This window comes from Pieris brassicae, chromosome 9, assembly GCF_905147105.1.
Source record: "Pieris brassicae chromosome 9, ilPieBrab1.1, whole genome shotgun sequence".
Taxonomy (NCBI): Eukaryota; Metazoa; Arthropoda; class Insecta; order Lepidoptera; family Pieridae; genus Pieris; species Pieris brassicae.
Window position 1 is genome coordinate 622723 of NC_059673.1, and position 15954 is coordinate 638676.

Here is a 15954-nt window from a genome sequence, read left to right on the forward strand (position 1 = left end):
ATAAAGAATTAAAAACTTAAAAAACATATTAAAATACAAAAGATAAAAAAGGTTGGAATACGATGAAAAGGCCTCCTTGCGCGTATATAATGTATGTTTACTATATACCTAGGTATGTAGATAAAAAAAATATTTTTATAATTGCCTACCATATAACCAGATTATTTTTCGTATAGATAAAAAGAACTAATTTTTTGTATGTACACCAACAACACTACAAAAATACGGTTAAATAAACTAATTAAGGTCGTTTTAAGGTTGCTCGTTTATTAAATTAAGACATTATTTTAATGGTACATTTTGGAATAAGCTAAAAATCTAATAACAATGACGAATATAATAGAACAGACTAGAAAACTATTTAAACTATTTAGATACACCTTATTATATAAAACCTTTCACTTTAAGTAAAATAAATTATGACTTCTCAATGTATTGCTTAAAGGAGACTTTTTTCTCAGAGTGATGACTAAGACAGCATGTTTCAGTTGTCGGTGTGGAGGTCTCTGAGTTGGCGGGTCAGCCAGGCGAGGCCGTCGGTCAGGCCCGCGCCGGACACCGCGCTCGTGGCGCACACGTGCCACGGCTTATCAGTCACGCGTTCCAGACCCAGCGCTGCAAGACGAACACGGTATCACATAATAAGATGAGATTTAGTATTGTCTTTTGTTAACATAGCTTTTACACATTAAGAAAACACTTTTTAAACGGATATTATTATTATTCTAAACTTATAATTATTTATATCATTTTAAGTTTATTTTTTTTCTCGACGTTTCGCGTGCTTTACAGCGTGCGTGGTCACGGTGACGGGTGACGTTATGTAAATAATCATAAGTTTATAATAATAATACATAGCTTCAATCAGTTTAAAAAGTGTTTTCTTAATATGAGATTTGAATAATTATGAAGCAAAACAACGATTTGCAATTTGAACTTTGATTTGTTTTGGGCTTGTATCTTAACAAGACCCAACACAAAACCCTCTAGAAGGATATTTTGGACGGGATTGTTATTGTGTTTCGCATAAATTGTGAGTCTATGCAAAAGGATACAGATAACGTAAGCAACGTTATGATGTTAAGTTTACAGTTACGGCAATGTCTAACGGGGCTTACCGGCGGCAACCTGGGCGGGTGGCAAGGCGTGCGGCAGGTCAGCCTTGTTGGCACAGACCAGCAGCGGCAGTCGTCGGGCGCGCATAGCCGGGTGCTCCAGCATGAGCTGCATCTCGTCGCGGGCGACCGCAAGTCGCAGAGCGTCAGCCGCATCCGCCACCCACAGAACTCCGCTCGCCGCTGCGTACTGGCGCTCCCAAAGTGCCCGCACTCGCCGAGCCCCACCCGCTTCCACAGCCACCACAGAAATTCCGCCAACTGGAAAACATACAGTCCAATCACGAATCAATTATAAATATAGTCTTTTGCATGATGTATGAAAACAGCATATTCGAGTGTACAGGCATGTCATAAATACATAATGTCTTGGTTGTTTTTTGATTCAGTGAATAATTTAAAATGTAATTTGATCGGCTTCTATGGTAAGTAGGTAAGCTTATAATAAAATCGTAGACATATGCTCGTAGAAGAGAGACTAAAACAGTACAATGGTTTACTCTCTTCTTTAATTACATACTTATCGCTTGCCCTGGGGAACACAGTGGTAATATCTATTTTTTTTTCAGGAAAAAAACAAGATAATTCTATCATAACAAGGATACTAAGTACATAACATGTACAATCATAATATATCAAATAAAATATATTTTCTTTTGTACGTATATATATATATACCACTCTTTACGCGGAAATATTATGACCATTATGAAACAGAGATATATATATTATTACCATACTTTATTTATATTTAAACTGTCGCTATAACTTTTATAATTATTTGGTAGAATTACATCACACTTTACGGATTTTGATAGAATTACAATTACAGAATAAAGAAATGCTAGTGTTTTTATATAATAAAATGTATTTCATAAATTCTGAAAAAAATACAATTATAGTACATCAGTGCAGGAAGTGAATAATGATAAAACATTAAAACAGAAAACACTTTTTAAACGGATTGAAGCTATGTATTGTTATGATAAACTTATAATTATTTACATAATTTTAAAGTGCTTTACAGCGTGCGTGGTCACAGTGACTGAAGACAGAAGGTGTTGAATGTCAAAAGTATCACAGCTGTAGAGAAAGTTGTGTTATCTGTATATACAGATATATATTTAATTTTTTCCGACGTTTCGCGTGCTTTACAGCGTGCATGGTCACGGTGACCAAAGACAAAAAGTATTGAATGTCCTGTATAGTACTGTACACACATATATACTGTACTGTATATACTGTAGCACACTAGTGCTTTACGACTTTGTTCCCCCGGGGTAAGTGATATGAACGTTTTTGTTACTATACTTGATAAGCGTGACATTCTTAAAAAACGAAAAATAATTGTTACACGTGAAGTTGTCTTGTCGGGTAGCGAGCGTTGGCTCCGAGGTGACTTTCCGGTCAGGTGGACGCAAGGCGTTAAGGAGGGACGTCTTCCCGCTGTGGTCCAAACCTAGCACCAGGATCGTGATCTCCCTGCCCGCCGCTGGGCCTCCGAGCCATGAAGACAGTTTTTCCATTAGACCCATGGTGTACAATTTTGGAGAAATGCCTAAAATACCAATGCTTTAACAGTGGCCAACTAGCGTCCTTTAACACGGGACCAAAAAGTTAAATGAGAAAAATAAGAATATATGTACGAGCCACGGCTGTACATTTTTCTTCCTCAGGCTTTCTTAGTTTTATAAATGTGGCGATTTGCCAAATCGTTGGAGTTACACTCTCTTCAACTGTTACTATGTATTCATTCGTTTCATAGCAATTAACTAAATCATGAGAGTTACGCCACGAGAGTATAGCCATTTGTAGGCTCTCTTCAACTGTCTACATTACAATTATTCATTACATAGCAATTAACATTTCATTATTTCGCTAATATTGTATTGTTGTACGCGAGTGTTTATTATAGAGTAAAACACAAATTATCTATTATTTAAAGATGACCCAGGAACCGTACAGTTTTAATAAAGGTTAATATATGTGTGTTTAAATGTTATAATTGTTTTACCTAAATATCTAGACAAAAGTACTTACACACCTTTATCAGCCGTTTTACCAATCTAATGCTTAGCTTTGCTTATTGAAATTCAACACAACAACGCTTTAAAAGTGTTTGAATGCACATTAAATATATATAATTTGAAGTAAGCACTAATTCATGTAAATTTACTTATGAAAAATATTTTTAAACGTCAAATATGTTAGATGTCTTACAGGTTTAAATGAATAGTAGATCTCTAGAGTAAAAAGCAAAAATCACTAGCGCACAACAATTCTACACTGATTATAATAATTGTGTTCGGCCACAAGTGTTAGTGCAATGCACAAGAAAACACAAAGCAACCTCAATCTAACTATGGTGAACATTAGTGGGACGTTGTCATGGCAACGATGGCTGCAAATATTGCTTCAGCGATATCGAATTAACGAACTCGCAACGGAGTTCACCTTACATATACTTATTAAGTTATACATATACGCATTTACATCCATTATAGACATTTTATTTATATTTACATAGTAAACAATTGGCACGCGTCCACATTATCTAATTTACCTTATGTTTGTTAAGATAGAATACATACCTATTAATATTTATTTTATAATTGCGATATTTCAAATCTAACCCTTAATAACTTAGAAACTAGTACAAGCAGAATGTTTTTCGCCTTTAGTCCCACTTTTCCACTTATTGCTGACTCTAACACTGTGGCACTGACTTGCCGCCGGACAGATCGCGTCATAAATCTGCTCGGGCGTCTTGAGCCTGGTCTCGGGCACGGCGATCGAGGCAAATACGGCGTAAGCCAGCGTCATCGCGGCGGCCGTCAGAAGTGATGCAGCCACTCCGCTGTGCACAACTATCACCGGAAACATGATCACGTCGATCGAATTACCCAGGCACACGCCAGCCATCGCCAACATCGTCGCGCACCCACGATACTGCGCAGAACATTACAAAATTACCAACTAGAACCGTCCTCACTACGTCGACTACTAAACCACTACACAAGTACCTCGTAAGCGAACATATCGGATAACAGAGCGTAGGGTGCGGCCTGCAAGCCTGCGGCGTCGATGGCCACGGCCAAGGCAACCGCTAGAGCGGCAACCTCGGCTTTACCCGCCCAGACCGCCACCGCTGCCCCGCCAAGCGACAGGCCCACCGCCCAAGCGCACCCTACGATAAGCGGCTGCGAAATGATCGAATACAAATTAGTGAGTCTCTTCAACGAAGTAATGTCGTCTATGGCAAACAACACTCACCCTGCGGCCGAGCCTTTCCACCAGGTAAAGAGATAGGGCGGACGCTACGATTTGCAAGGCGCCGAGGATAAGGGCGTGCCGGGCGGGCGTCGCAAGCAGCACTGGGCCTTCGGGTGCCGAGGCTATCGAGACCGCGGCGGCTCGGTCCCGCGTCAATATGAACAGCCGCTCGGCGTACTGCGTGATGGCCAGTATTCCGCACATTTCTTGGCCCATGACCGCCACGAACCCGATAGCGAACGCCCATCGCCTCTGACGGTCTCGAACTGCGACGGTTTTATATTGAGGTAAATTATATTCAAGTGAAATAAATTGATCTTCTGAATCAATAGCACGTACACAAATCCAGGGTCCGAGAGAGGGAAGACTCGTCTCCTTTCTCGGCGGGTGGCAATGTCTTAAGCTCAGCATCGAGTTTCGGCGAATTAGTCGATCGACCTCGTAGCCACGCCAGAGAGCTTCGGGCTTCCTGGACAAATACTATTATGTCAAGTCTAACACATTTTTTAATTTAGAAGTATCTGATGTAAATTTTTATACATAATATAACGAAAAAGAAAATTATATAAGTTTCTAATTAAAATATTAAATGCATCTTTTAAAAACATACTTCATTCTTTCCTTTAGCGGCAAGAAACGAGGGTGACTCCGGTATAAACATAAACACGAAGAAATGAAAAACCGATACCCCGAGGCACGACCATATCACGGTACTGTAAATGACATTGAAAAATGTATTAATGAGCATAAAAATATAACAAACCGAATGCGGAATGTCGTGAAGATGTTTTGACATACCTATGGTGTATCCTAGCATCGGCGGCGAGATACATGAGCAGGATACCTGCGTTGTGAGCCAGCGGCAGTGCCGACACTGCTGCTCCACACCAACCCTCGCTGCACATCTGCATTCATATCCCATTAATTATTTATGATAGACTACACTGTATGGCAAGCACGCCTCTAAAACATTAACAGAAGCTCACCTCTCTAGCCAGCAACGGGGCCAGTGTCCAAGCCACGGTGCCGCCGAGCCCTGCCGCAAGCCGTCCGCCTATCATCCATCCGTCACTCGCTGACACCGAAACCAGCTTTAGCGACCAACACAACTACCGGCAGAGAAGAGTCTCAACATCATTTCTATTGTTTTTGGTAATCCAATTCAAAACATAATAATGAAACGGTAGATATGTCAGTAGCAGTGCACTTCTGAACACTAAATAATAATTTATTGTTAACTGTTAACGCTAAGCAATTTGAGAAATTAAAACTCAAATCTGTGGAAACTGTCTAATCTTACAGATTGAAGCCTAATCGACGGAAGTAGTTTTCCGTCGACAGCCACCAGAAAAATAAAAGTAAGCATTTCTTTTTTTTAAACATTGCACAGACCACGAAACATGCTGAAGCGGCCATGACAGCATACTTTCTTCCGTATGTGATAATCTTGGCGCTAATCGGTACGGCCACAAAGCACGCCAAAAAAGTAGTGACGGCCGCGAAGACAGCGCCCTTGTCGCTTTCATCAGCCGCTTCCCCGCTCAGCAGAGACACCCAGCCTAGTGCCAGGCCAAACGATACCGAAGGTATGTTTACTGAAAATTATATGGTTCTCTTTATAACTGAACAATAAATGTAATATATACATTTTTCTATTGTGTTAATTTATAATGATTTTAGCGTAAAACTTCTTAGTGCCACAAATGTTTTAAAAGTGAATTGAAAATTACGGATAATTTGACAGACTACTACTTGAAATCATACATTGACCTCCACACGTTGTTCAATATTGACACCGGTGACACTAAACTCGCAGGAGTGGAGTAATGTTTGCAGGATAATTTCCACATTCCCGCCTTGACCGTGCTCTGAGCTCGGTTTGTATGAAGATCACGCGTACTGCTTGAATTCAAGTTAAGAATGAAATTACAGGAAGTAATGGGTCAGCCGTCAGTGCATTTTTCCCGCGTTGACAAACCTCTTTCTACGTATGCACGTTTTGTTATAGTGTAAATAACGTTGCCATATTGTTTTTACCTCGGTTTTCAGGTTCTGATTTATTAAAAGGACGGTTTTGTTTTACGTTTATTGGCCTAACCTTAGTATAAACTTCACCAAAGTCTGCGTTTGTCAGAATTGTTCGTTTTTAATTGCTTTCTTTTATACGAAGTAAAAATGATTAAAAACATTACTAATTGCATTTTATTTTAATTAAAAATTAATTTCGACCCAATATAGTATTTATTTCATATTTAATTATATTATATTATTTTTAAAATCTAAACATTATAGTTATACATTCACACAAAATAATTGTTAAGATTAAAAATATGAGACATTCGTGTAACAATGACATATTGAATATACCTAAACTAGTATTAGCATAAAGAAATAATCCTACATATCCAAATTAAATGTTTGATGTACGAGAATAAATTTCATCAAATAACTGTTATAATAGAATCTCTGTTTTTGCAACAACCGAGCTTTAAGGAATACTACTATGAAGTATGATATGTGTACTCACTTAGAATCACGACGAGGGCCTGATGAAAAGCCGATAGCGCCGCCGCTCCACCCCAGCCCTTTAAAATTCTCATTTCTACTCACTGCTTACTCCGATGTACGAAGATTATAATTTTTACTTAATTAAACTAAAAAAATCGAATCTGTACCGATATATATATTTTTTCTATTAATACTGATATTAAGACCATAACAAATCTAAAATTAACATGAATTAGATAAAGAGCCAACGATCGCAAGATACGCGCGTCTCTTTCTGCTGTTCTCTGCGCAGTGGCAGTTTACTAGTTTTGTTTAGTCTGTCCCATGCACACGCGTTATACTTAAACATTTTGCCGCCCTTTTTTACGTTATTACAAAAACTCAACTCTGATTTTAAGTGCTCATGAACACTCACATTGTCAGGTCTTAAATTGTTCTATATAAAGGTAGTTTTTAGAAGATTAAAGATATAATTATCTAGGTAATTTATTTATTCCTGTTATATATTATACAACAGGATATAATCTAAAAAATTGCTTGAATAATTTTGTGCGTATTTTTGTGTAAACAGAACTTCCATTGTTATGCAATCTGCTTCGTATCATATTTTAAATCAACACGTCACAGTTAGTCTTATTATCCTCGTCGATATATTTCATCTGACTGAATTCCCCGCTTGAGGAAAACAACTGACGAAGATTCAAGACATAATTTGCACGTTGCATTAACATTACGAATAACTTTAAAGTGATTTATAGAGTTTTACCATTTGCATTTATATCACGGCTTTTGTAAAGATTTATTCATATGTTTTTGTCATATGCGCTTTCTTATTCATGCAAACTAGGAGGTTCAAAATATTTGTCTTATTATAAGTATACAGACAAGTTTCCCATATATTCATTGGCCTAGACTTAGCTTTTTGTGTATCAGTATTGTTATGAATATTGCGTAAACGATACAATATATAATTCCACATTTTGTTCGAACTCTCTTTAATTTACAAGTGTTTCTATTGATTTTTCATCAACAATAATGTGCAATAAATTGGAAACTGGACTTACAGTTGGCCTACTATGTACTGAAAGTCAGGACTTAGACTTGCTCACTATCGAACTTGGGATACATTGGGGGGATAGAGTGCAACCCAAGTGTACACCAAGAACTCGGTTTCTTTATACCACATATCACGTGCGACGGGGAAGGCCAAGGTTGTTTGGGAAACCAAGGACAGGAACCAGTTTGTTGCACAGATCCAAGTTATGAAAGACGTTGCTTCTGAATGCTGTCTCCGACACTATCGACTTATTAGAAGTTCGCAGAGGGTATTCACAGCAGCAATTTTGAGTATATTATGTGTTGTATTGTATTGTAATTATCGTATTAGCATAGTCTGTAAGGATAATGCATGTATTTCTGTAAATAAATAATACATTTTATCAATTTGTCGTCTTCTGTATTTGCCTTCATATTTTTATTTAGTATTCTTTCAATATAATAAAGACAAACCCGAAACAATCATACAAATTAAAATATTCCATCAGGTTATCGGACTTTTTTTGTACTTTTACTTTCTACATGAAATTAATATAAGTTCATTACGTGAATATCTATTGTTATGTCTATCCACTTCGCCTTGAGTACAAATTGGTTTCATTAAAAACTAAAGTACCTCAAAATCAAAAGACATTTATTCATATAGGTAATACAATGTACACTTATGAACATCAATAAAAAAGACATACATTAAATGCTTCAAATTTTACATCTACAGCCAGTTCTCAAATCAAGGGCTTAGAACAAGTTTTGTGTTATAACAAAGTAGACATAAAGTATTAAGTACGTCATCTTCATACCAAAATAGTTCTATCGTTAATGATGTCGTTGTTATTATTGTTAGTTTAGGCCTTGAAGAAGTTCCTCCTTCAATACTTATATTTTACTTATACTTACATTGGAAATTTTATTTATTTATACTTTGTTACCATAATATAGATAATTAAACAAACAAAAAGTAAGTAGGTTACATAAGTTATTAGTCAACTCGAAATAACACGCAACTATAACTAAAATGAAATCCAAAGAAAAAATATAAATAATAATATGTGTAAACAGACTCGTAAAAGCTCTGCCAAAGGTTAATTGACTCACAATTAATACATATAAGTAGTAGCTAATTACGAGGCAGAAGAAAAATGATCAAAAAGAAGATTTTTAAATAGATTTAGAGACTGAGCTTGTCTGATATCAATTGGTAAGGTATTCCAAAGTAGGATACTTTGCACAGGAATAGGAGTTTCATGAATAAGTTTTCTAAGGAACGCAAATCAAAATTACCGCCAGAGAGGAACATAAAATTTTGTCTTAAGTAACTAGGAGTTTTGGATTAAAAATAACATTATAGAGAAGTTGTAAAATGTGCATCTTACGCCGCAATCGAATAGTTATTCAATTAAGCTTTCTTTGGAACTCCGAAATGATGATCAATGCTAATTTTACAACTAAGCGAATGAGCATAGGATTTGTCCTCCTCCTCTTTTATACTTAATATTTTTATTCGACTTAATAAAATAAGGTAAACCGTTTGCCCTGTATACATATACGAGGGTTGTCCGATAAGTATGTAGGTGATTAGTAGGTGTCGTAATGAAACAGTGATGTGTCCTGACAAGGACAGTTGTAAACGTTATCGTCATGAAACAATAATTTGTTCTGAAAAGAACAGTTAATTGCGTTATCGTTAGACCACGATATCGGACTGTTCTGAGAAGAACACGTTCGTACGCTTCGACGGTTGCGCGCAGAAAAGGACAACTTTTTGCCGCGCCTCGATTTTATCGTCTACGCACCCTTCGCATCTTGGTACCACAGTTACCACTAGTGGCCAGTGTAGGATAACTTTTGTATATAAATCTACAGTTTTTAAAAATTAAACACATTCCACATACCATCTTCACCTCTTCTCAACGAATTAGGAAGTTTTATTTTAACCAAATAAGGACCAATCAAACTAACCCAAAATAACCTAAAAGTACTTAGCCTACAATTTTTTTTAATGGGAAAGTGCCGATACTCTTATACACACTTGAGCCAGTGATTTTCCAACTTCTTTAACCCGTCTGAAAAATTCTACTGGGGATCTGCACAGTAGGCCTCCGTGGCGACGATAGCCGCATTTAACACAAATATCTGCCTGGCGAGTACCTATCTCAAATTGGAAAACAAAAAGAAGTCACACGAGGCCAAATCCGAAGAATACGGTGGATAGGGCCGCAATTCGTAGTCTAATTCTACCAATTGGGCCGTGGCCACGGCGGAGGTGTGAGCCGGTAGTTTATCCTGAAGGACGAGCACTTTTTCTTCACCAAATGGGGACCGTATTTCATCAATTCGCTGTCGAATCGGCCCAATAATTCGCCAAAATAAGTAAAAAATACAACAAAATTACTGGTACAGCAAAATACGTCAGACCGAAATAACAGATCAAACGCAATAGCATTCAAATAAGATTGTTTTTTATGTACATAACTACTAACACAACTCTGAAATAAACTTTATCTTTTTCTAATACAGATTTTTCTTATTTTCATTTTCGACAACTCTTTGTAACGTCAAAATATGCACATTGCAGAGACCCTTGACTGTCGTTATATAGACTTTACACTGTATTTGAATGACCAGCAAAAACAAAAAGATTTCTTTGCTGTAAATAATTTAAAAAAATACAAGCAACAAAAACGGAGAAAGCAGTTTTTTATAGCAAAGTGTCAATTATGATCTGTGAAGATGTCAATTAATGACAGCTGACAATTGCTGGATTATATAGAATTTTGAGTATCCTAAGTATCAAGGACCACGGGGGAGTGAACTAGACGTACTGTCGCCGAAACTAGTGTATGTAAAAAATATACCGCCTCTGCGAAATTGTATTGTTAGCAAAGGAAAATTTTACGACTCGACCGCAGCTCCAGCCTGTCGTTTGGTCGTATCTCTTGGATTTAATGTGTTAAATTTGTCATCAAAAAATTAAGTAATTCAATACATTTTTTGTGATATTGAAATATTTGTTATTTTTATATTAGGTCACTTGAGTAAGTCAATATTAAGATACTTTTTGTAGGTAAAACATAAAAACTTTGGTCTAATTTGTCCCTTTTTTGGTAGAGAACAATTTTAGTAGTAACACTTATGAACTTTCAGAATTCTTCAGAATGAAAAATAAAAGTATAAGTATGATTTGATAGGTATACATAATTCTTTGCAAAATTTACAAATGTGTTATTTTATACTTAATAAATATCCCAATTAAGTTAAAAATGATGAACTTATGGAGATAAAATTTGGAAGAACTTGGTTGGTTTGAGATCTGGAGGAAATTTAATTTAAGCAACCACTATTTCTTATTCACTTGCTTTATCTCTTTATTAAATTATTCATAAAATACAAATCACCCTTATACTTAACTCCAAATTATATAGAATCACACAGAAGTCAGAAAGACTTGACCAATCATTATCAAATTCATTTTCAGGTACATTAATCCAATTGTAATAATTGTTTTGACTGTCTCGTTTTCTTCTCTTTTTCTAAAAACAAAATATTATTTTATATTAAATAAAAAATAACTGATGAACTGATGATTGTGCCAAGGTTTCTACTGTATGTAATTTTAATATTAAAAGTTTGATTTTCTTTTCTTCATTCTAAACTAAAAAAAAGACTTTCTGGCTTGTTCATATTAAAACTTGTCATTATATAATACTATTATAATAATCTTCTCTTTTCTCTTAGTAATAAATCATTAAAGTAAATGTCTGCTTACTATTACTTAGTATTGTTAACTTGATTTAGTATTTTCAAAATTCATCAAGCTTCAATCCATACATTTGACTTAATAAATATAATAGTACATTTCACTTAATGATTACAAGTAATACACTTAAAAGGTATAAAATTTGTATAGTTAGTAAAATAAAAACCAAACAAACAAGTATCTTATTACTTACAAGTTATTTGTTCAAATTTCAAAGAAACATACCATATAAATATTAATAAGAGGGGCACCCTCAATGCAATGGTGACAGGCGTAATCTGCATACTGCAACCAAGTACTTCTAGCATCTTATTAGGTTTTCCCTTTTTTACTAAAAACCAAGCATTTTTATATATATTACTTCTTAAAGAGCTACTTTACTGACAAGAATCATGTTTTTCAATAACTCTGTTTGATTTCTCAGAGAGCAACTACTCTATGATCGAATTTCAGAAAAATATAACTTAATGGATAAAAAAGAAAATGTACCGATACTAAATTGCTGGTATTCCTAATACTTTTATATTTATCTGCGTATATTCAAAACTGTTAATATTGTAATTTGTAATATAAACAAGCTAAAGCTTACAATACTGAATACATATACATACATATATAGTATATCGCGCCGCTACTTCAACGCCAAGTCATACTTGACATTGACAGCCTATAGACTAACTACAATTATTATAGACTCGAATACAATTTAATTCTAGTTCTTGTCCGTTCTACGCCTTTGATTTGAGTATATGTAAAATTGCAAGCAAATAATATATATTTCTTTATTGACGTACATTGTGTTACCTAAATCAATAAATAATTTTGAATATATATGCGTATGAACTACTGGGGGCTTAGTCAAGATGCTGTAGTGTATTTAGAAAGTTGAAAACTACATAAATTTATATAAAATTTTGTCGACACGAACTGTCATTTTTATTAACTCTAGGCTGTACTATATCTATAATCTTTTAAAGTTTGTAGACTATTAGAATTAGATATTGTGTACATTTTTAGAAATAAGCGTAGATGACAGAGTACATTTTATTTAGGTGGTAATTGGTATAATTCAGACATTTGTGTTCTACATCATGTCGAATAAGCATTATCAATAATGTATTGAGATTTGAAATTAGATTGTCAAAAGTTATCTGCAAGTAATTGTTGATAAGCTTTACATTTTGAGTAAGATTGCATCGTCGACGATGTTATCACGCTACGTGGTGTCTCAAGTGAAACACAACTCATTCTTCCTGGTGGGGTTAGCGTTAGGTTTATGGGTGTCGCTGTTGTTGGTCCCACTGGAAGAGGAGTCTGAATGCGTTCGAACAGCGCCAGCAGAGTCCGCGGTCGGGGCGGGCGACGAATGGGAGCCGCAACGCGAAGAACGACCCCTAGGAGCAGGTGCGCCTCCTGCGCGTGTTCTACAGAGGCCGCGCTACTACTCCACCGAGCTGGGTATGCGTGCACCGTTGCTGGCGGGCGTGCTCAGTTCCGAGGAGGCACTTGACACGCGCGCGGCCGCCATCAATGAGACGGCAGCGGGCCTGTTACCAGCTCTTCGCTTCTTTATCTCAGCCAGTTCCCTTCAGTTAAAACCGGGGCGCGCTAACGTTGTCGGCTTCACAGATACGCGGGAGATGTTGAAGCCCTTCCATGCTCTCAAGTATCTGGCAGACAACTACTTGGAAGACTACAACTTTTTTTTCCTTGTGACTGACACCTCATACATTAATGCCCGGCAGTTAAATGAACTTGTCTCGAAGTTAAGTGTCAGTCAAGATGTTTACATGGGAGCTGTGGCCGAAGATGACACTCATTATTGCACTCTAGGTGAGTTATTCTTTATTGAATATATCCAATAAAAATTGTATGGCTTAATAACCTTTCTCAGGCTAATATTTTGCTATGATGACAAAGACTTTGTCTTTTATATCATTATAGAGTATCTAATTTTCACTGTCTATTTCAACGCTTAAGAGAGTGCTTAATTTGGTCTATAATCTCTTGAACGTAGCTCAGATGATTTAGGTATGTATTGTCTGAAAATGCTCAAATATGATGGTACAGTAAAAGAACATGGTAGGGTTAGTTATGTACTACTTGATTCCTCTAACACACTACTTTCAACTGGATTGGTTCCAATTAGTTCCGAACACCAAAAATAAATTTAATGTCACCATTCAATTGTATTAAAAAAATTTGATTTACCAGTTGGTTAATAAACAGCTCAATACACTGTTTTATTTTATACTGTCCAGCAATTGAAATATTGAACATAACCCCTATAAATGGACACTTCAGTCCCAGTTCTTTAATCAAAGCCAGGAAAAACTTCAACACCACTCTTTGATAGCAAAGTTTTTAGATGAATATTAAAGTGACCTACAAAAGCTGTGCCAAAAATTTAAAAAGCTGCAATCAATTTATGTTGCAGAGGGAGGCATCCTGCTGTCGAACTCGGTGCTGCGCGCGGTGCACGGCGAGCTGGACTGGTGCGTACGAAACTCGTATTCACCTCACCACCACGAGAACATCGGCCGATGCGTGCTGCACGCCGCACACACGCCTTGCTCAGCATCCTTGCACGCGGCGAACTACTCGGCGGCCGTCCTTGCCACCGACGCCGTCTCGGATTCGTTGCCCGACGCCGTGACCGCGCACCCCGTCACCGACCCCGCTCACTTTCACCGCCTGCACGCCTTGGTGTCTCGAGTTCGATTGCAACGGGCTCACGACCGCGTGGGAGACGAAAGGACGCTCGCGGCTGCCAGCTTCCGTCGTCATCCGCGCGGCTTCCGCAATGCGACCTGGCCGCCGGCTCTGCGGGCCGACGCCGGGCTCGCATCGCCGCCGCCGCCCACCAGGTTCGGTCACGGCTCTCACATTCACCAGAGTCGTTTACATTCTAGGGATTTCTAAAATCTGTCCGTCCATCACAGGTTCGACCATTTACGTTGGACGCGGTTCAACGCGACGCACGCGTTCATGCCGGACGACGAACGAGCCGTGGCGGCCCTCGGCGGTGCGACGCTCGAGGCCGTGAGGCTCGTGGTCCGGGAGGGCTTGGCCTGGGCCCGACGACACTGGGACGCCGACGCCGAGCTCGACGAGGGCGCCTGGTGCTGGGACCCACCGCACGCGCTGCGATATCGGCTACTCGTCCGCCTTTCCGCGAACGACCGGCGAGCCGTCCGCCAGCTCGAGGCAGTTCGGCCGCTGGGCGCCGCGCGACTCGCTCCCGCCCGCTACGTCACCGAGACCGCGAGGGTCACCCTCGTCGCGCCGGCCGCGGCGCCCCCAAAACTAGCCGCCGAGGCGCTCGGGCTGCTCCGCCGTTACGAGGCCTCGCTCGATCGCGACTCGAACACGGCGCTCGCGCTCGTCGCCGTCGGGGCTTCGGCCGACGACCTGGCGGCTCTACGCGAATCTATCCGCGCGCTCGTAGAACGCCGTAGGGACGCGCGCGTGCAGCTGTTCGAGAGTCCGCCGCCCGACAAAGAGTCGGCCGGCGCCGGGGAGCCAGAGTGGCGCGAGGTCGCGGCGCGGCTCGCCCTCGAGGTGGCGGCGCCTCACTTCGCCCGCGACGCGCTGTTGCTGTTGATCCCCGGCGACGCAGAGTTCTCGGAGGACTTCCTGAACAGGGCGCGCATGAACACGATCGCGGGCGAGCAGTGGTACATGCCAAGCGCGTTCGCGCGCTTCGCCCACTACACTCACCCGCGCTGGCGAGAAGCGGACGGCTCGCGACCGACGGTCAACACGGGCCGGTTCGAGCGATCTCCGCTGGCGCTGGCCGTGTCCCGCGGCGACTACTCGGACGCCCGCGAGGCTTGGCTGGCGCGCGGCGGCGACCCTCGGGCGGGGCCTGCGCGGCTGCTGGCGGCGTCGTCGCTGCGCTGTATCCGGGCTCCAGAGCCGGCTCTGGTGCGCGCCGCCGCGGGCCCGCCCTGTGACCTCGCCGACTCCGCGACGTGTCTGCGTCGCGAGCGATCGCGCGGCTTCGGACGCCTGCACTTGGGCGCGCGACACACGCTGGCCAAGCTGCTCTTGTCCGAACGGGCGCTGCTATCCGCCGACTGACTTTGTGATATTGCCTCCATTTTTACAAAATAAATATATTTTGAAATTCTTTGTATTTATTATATTCTATCTTGATTCATCGCGTTACTACGTGTTTGTAGTATTCCCGCATAAAGTGTATGCTCCTGTTTCACCACGGCTTCTGATCGAATGAATATCCCC

The 15954-nt window shown here is 39.6% G+C and overlaps 3 protein-coding genes and 1 long non-coding RNA gene across 4 annotated transcripts; 1 reads left to right on the forward strand and 3 right to left on the reverse strand.

Moving 5' to 3' along the window:
• Positions 1–304: 304 nt before the first annotated feature.
• LOC123714685 (ADP-ribosylation factor-like protein 6) lies at positions 305–2701 on the reverse strand. Its single transcript, XM_045669052.1, has 3 exons — positions 2470–2701; positions 1119–1376; positions 305–615 (listed from the first exon to the last, which is right to left on the reverse strand). The coding sequence occupies exons 1-3, from the start codon at positions 2648–2650 to the stop codon at positions 485–487; spliced, it is 570 nt and encodes a 189-aa protein (XP_045525008.1). The 5' UTR covers positions 2651–2701; the 3' UTR covers positions 305–484.
• A 98-nt stretch (positions 2702–2799) lies between these two features.
• Positions 2800–7217, reverse strand: LOC123714684 (sugar transporter ERD6-like 12). Its single transcript, XM_045669051.1, has 9 exons — positions 6916–7217; positions 5781–5983; positions 5375–5497; positions 5187–5293; positions 4999–5101; positions 4728–4857; positions 4389–4654; positions 4139–4315; positions 2800–4064 (listed from the first exon to the last, which is right to left on the reverse strand). The coding sequence occupies exons 1-9, from the start codon at positions 6986–6988 to the stop codon at positions 3759–3761; spliced, it is 1488 nt and encodes a 495-aa protein (XP_045525007.1). The 5' UTR covers positions 6989–7217; the 3' UTR covers positions 2800–3758.
• Positions 7218–11292: 4075 nt separating this feature from the next.
• Positions 11293–12313, reverse strand: LOC123714280. The gene is made up of 3 exons (XR_006754288.1): positions 12199–12313; positions 11935–12040; positions 11293–11482 (listed from the first exon to the last, which is right to left on the reverse strand). It is a non-coding gene; the product is annotated as an uncharacterized LOC123714280 (long non-coding RNA).
• Positions 12314–12596: 283 nt separating this feature from the next.
• LOC123714444 (chondroitin sulfate synthase 2) lies at positions 12597–15841 on the forward strand. Its single transcript, XM_045668685.1, has 3 exons — positions 12597–13542; positions 14147–14576; positions 14652–15841. The coding sequence occupies exons 1-3, from the start codon at positions 12915–12917 to the stop codon at positions 15790–15792; spliced, it is 2199 nt and encodes a 732-aa protein (XP_045524641.1). The 5' UTR covers positions 12597–12914; the 3' UTR covers positions 15793–15841.
• The last annotated feature ends 113 nt before the right edge of the window (positions 15842–15954 follow it).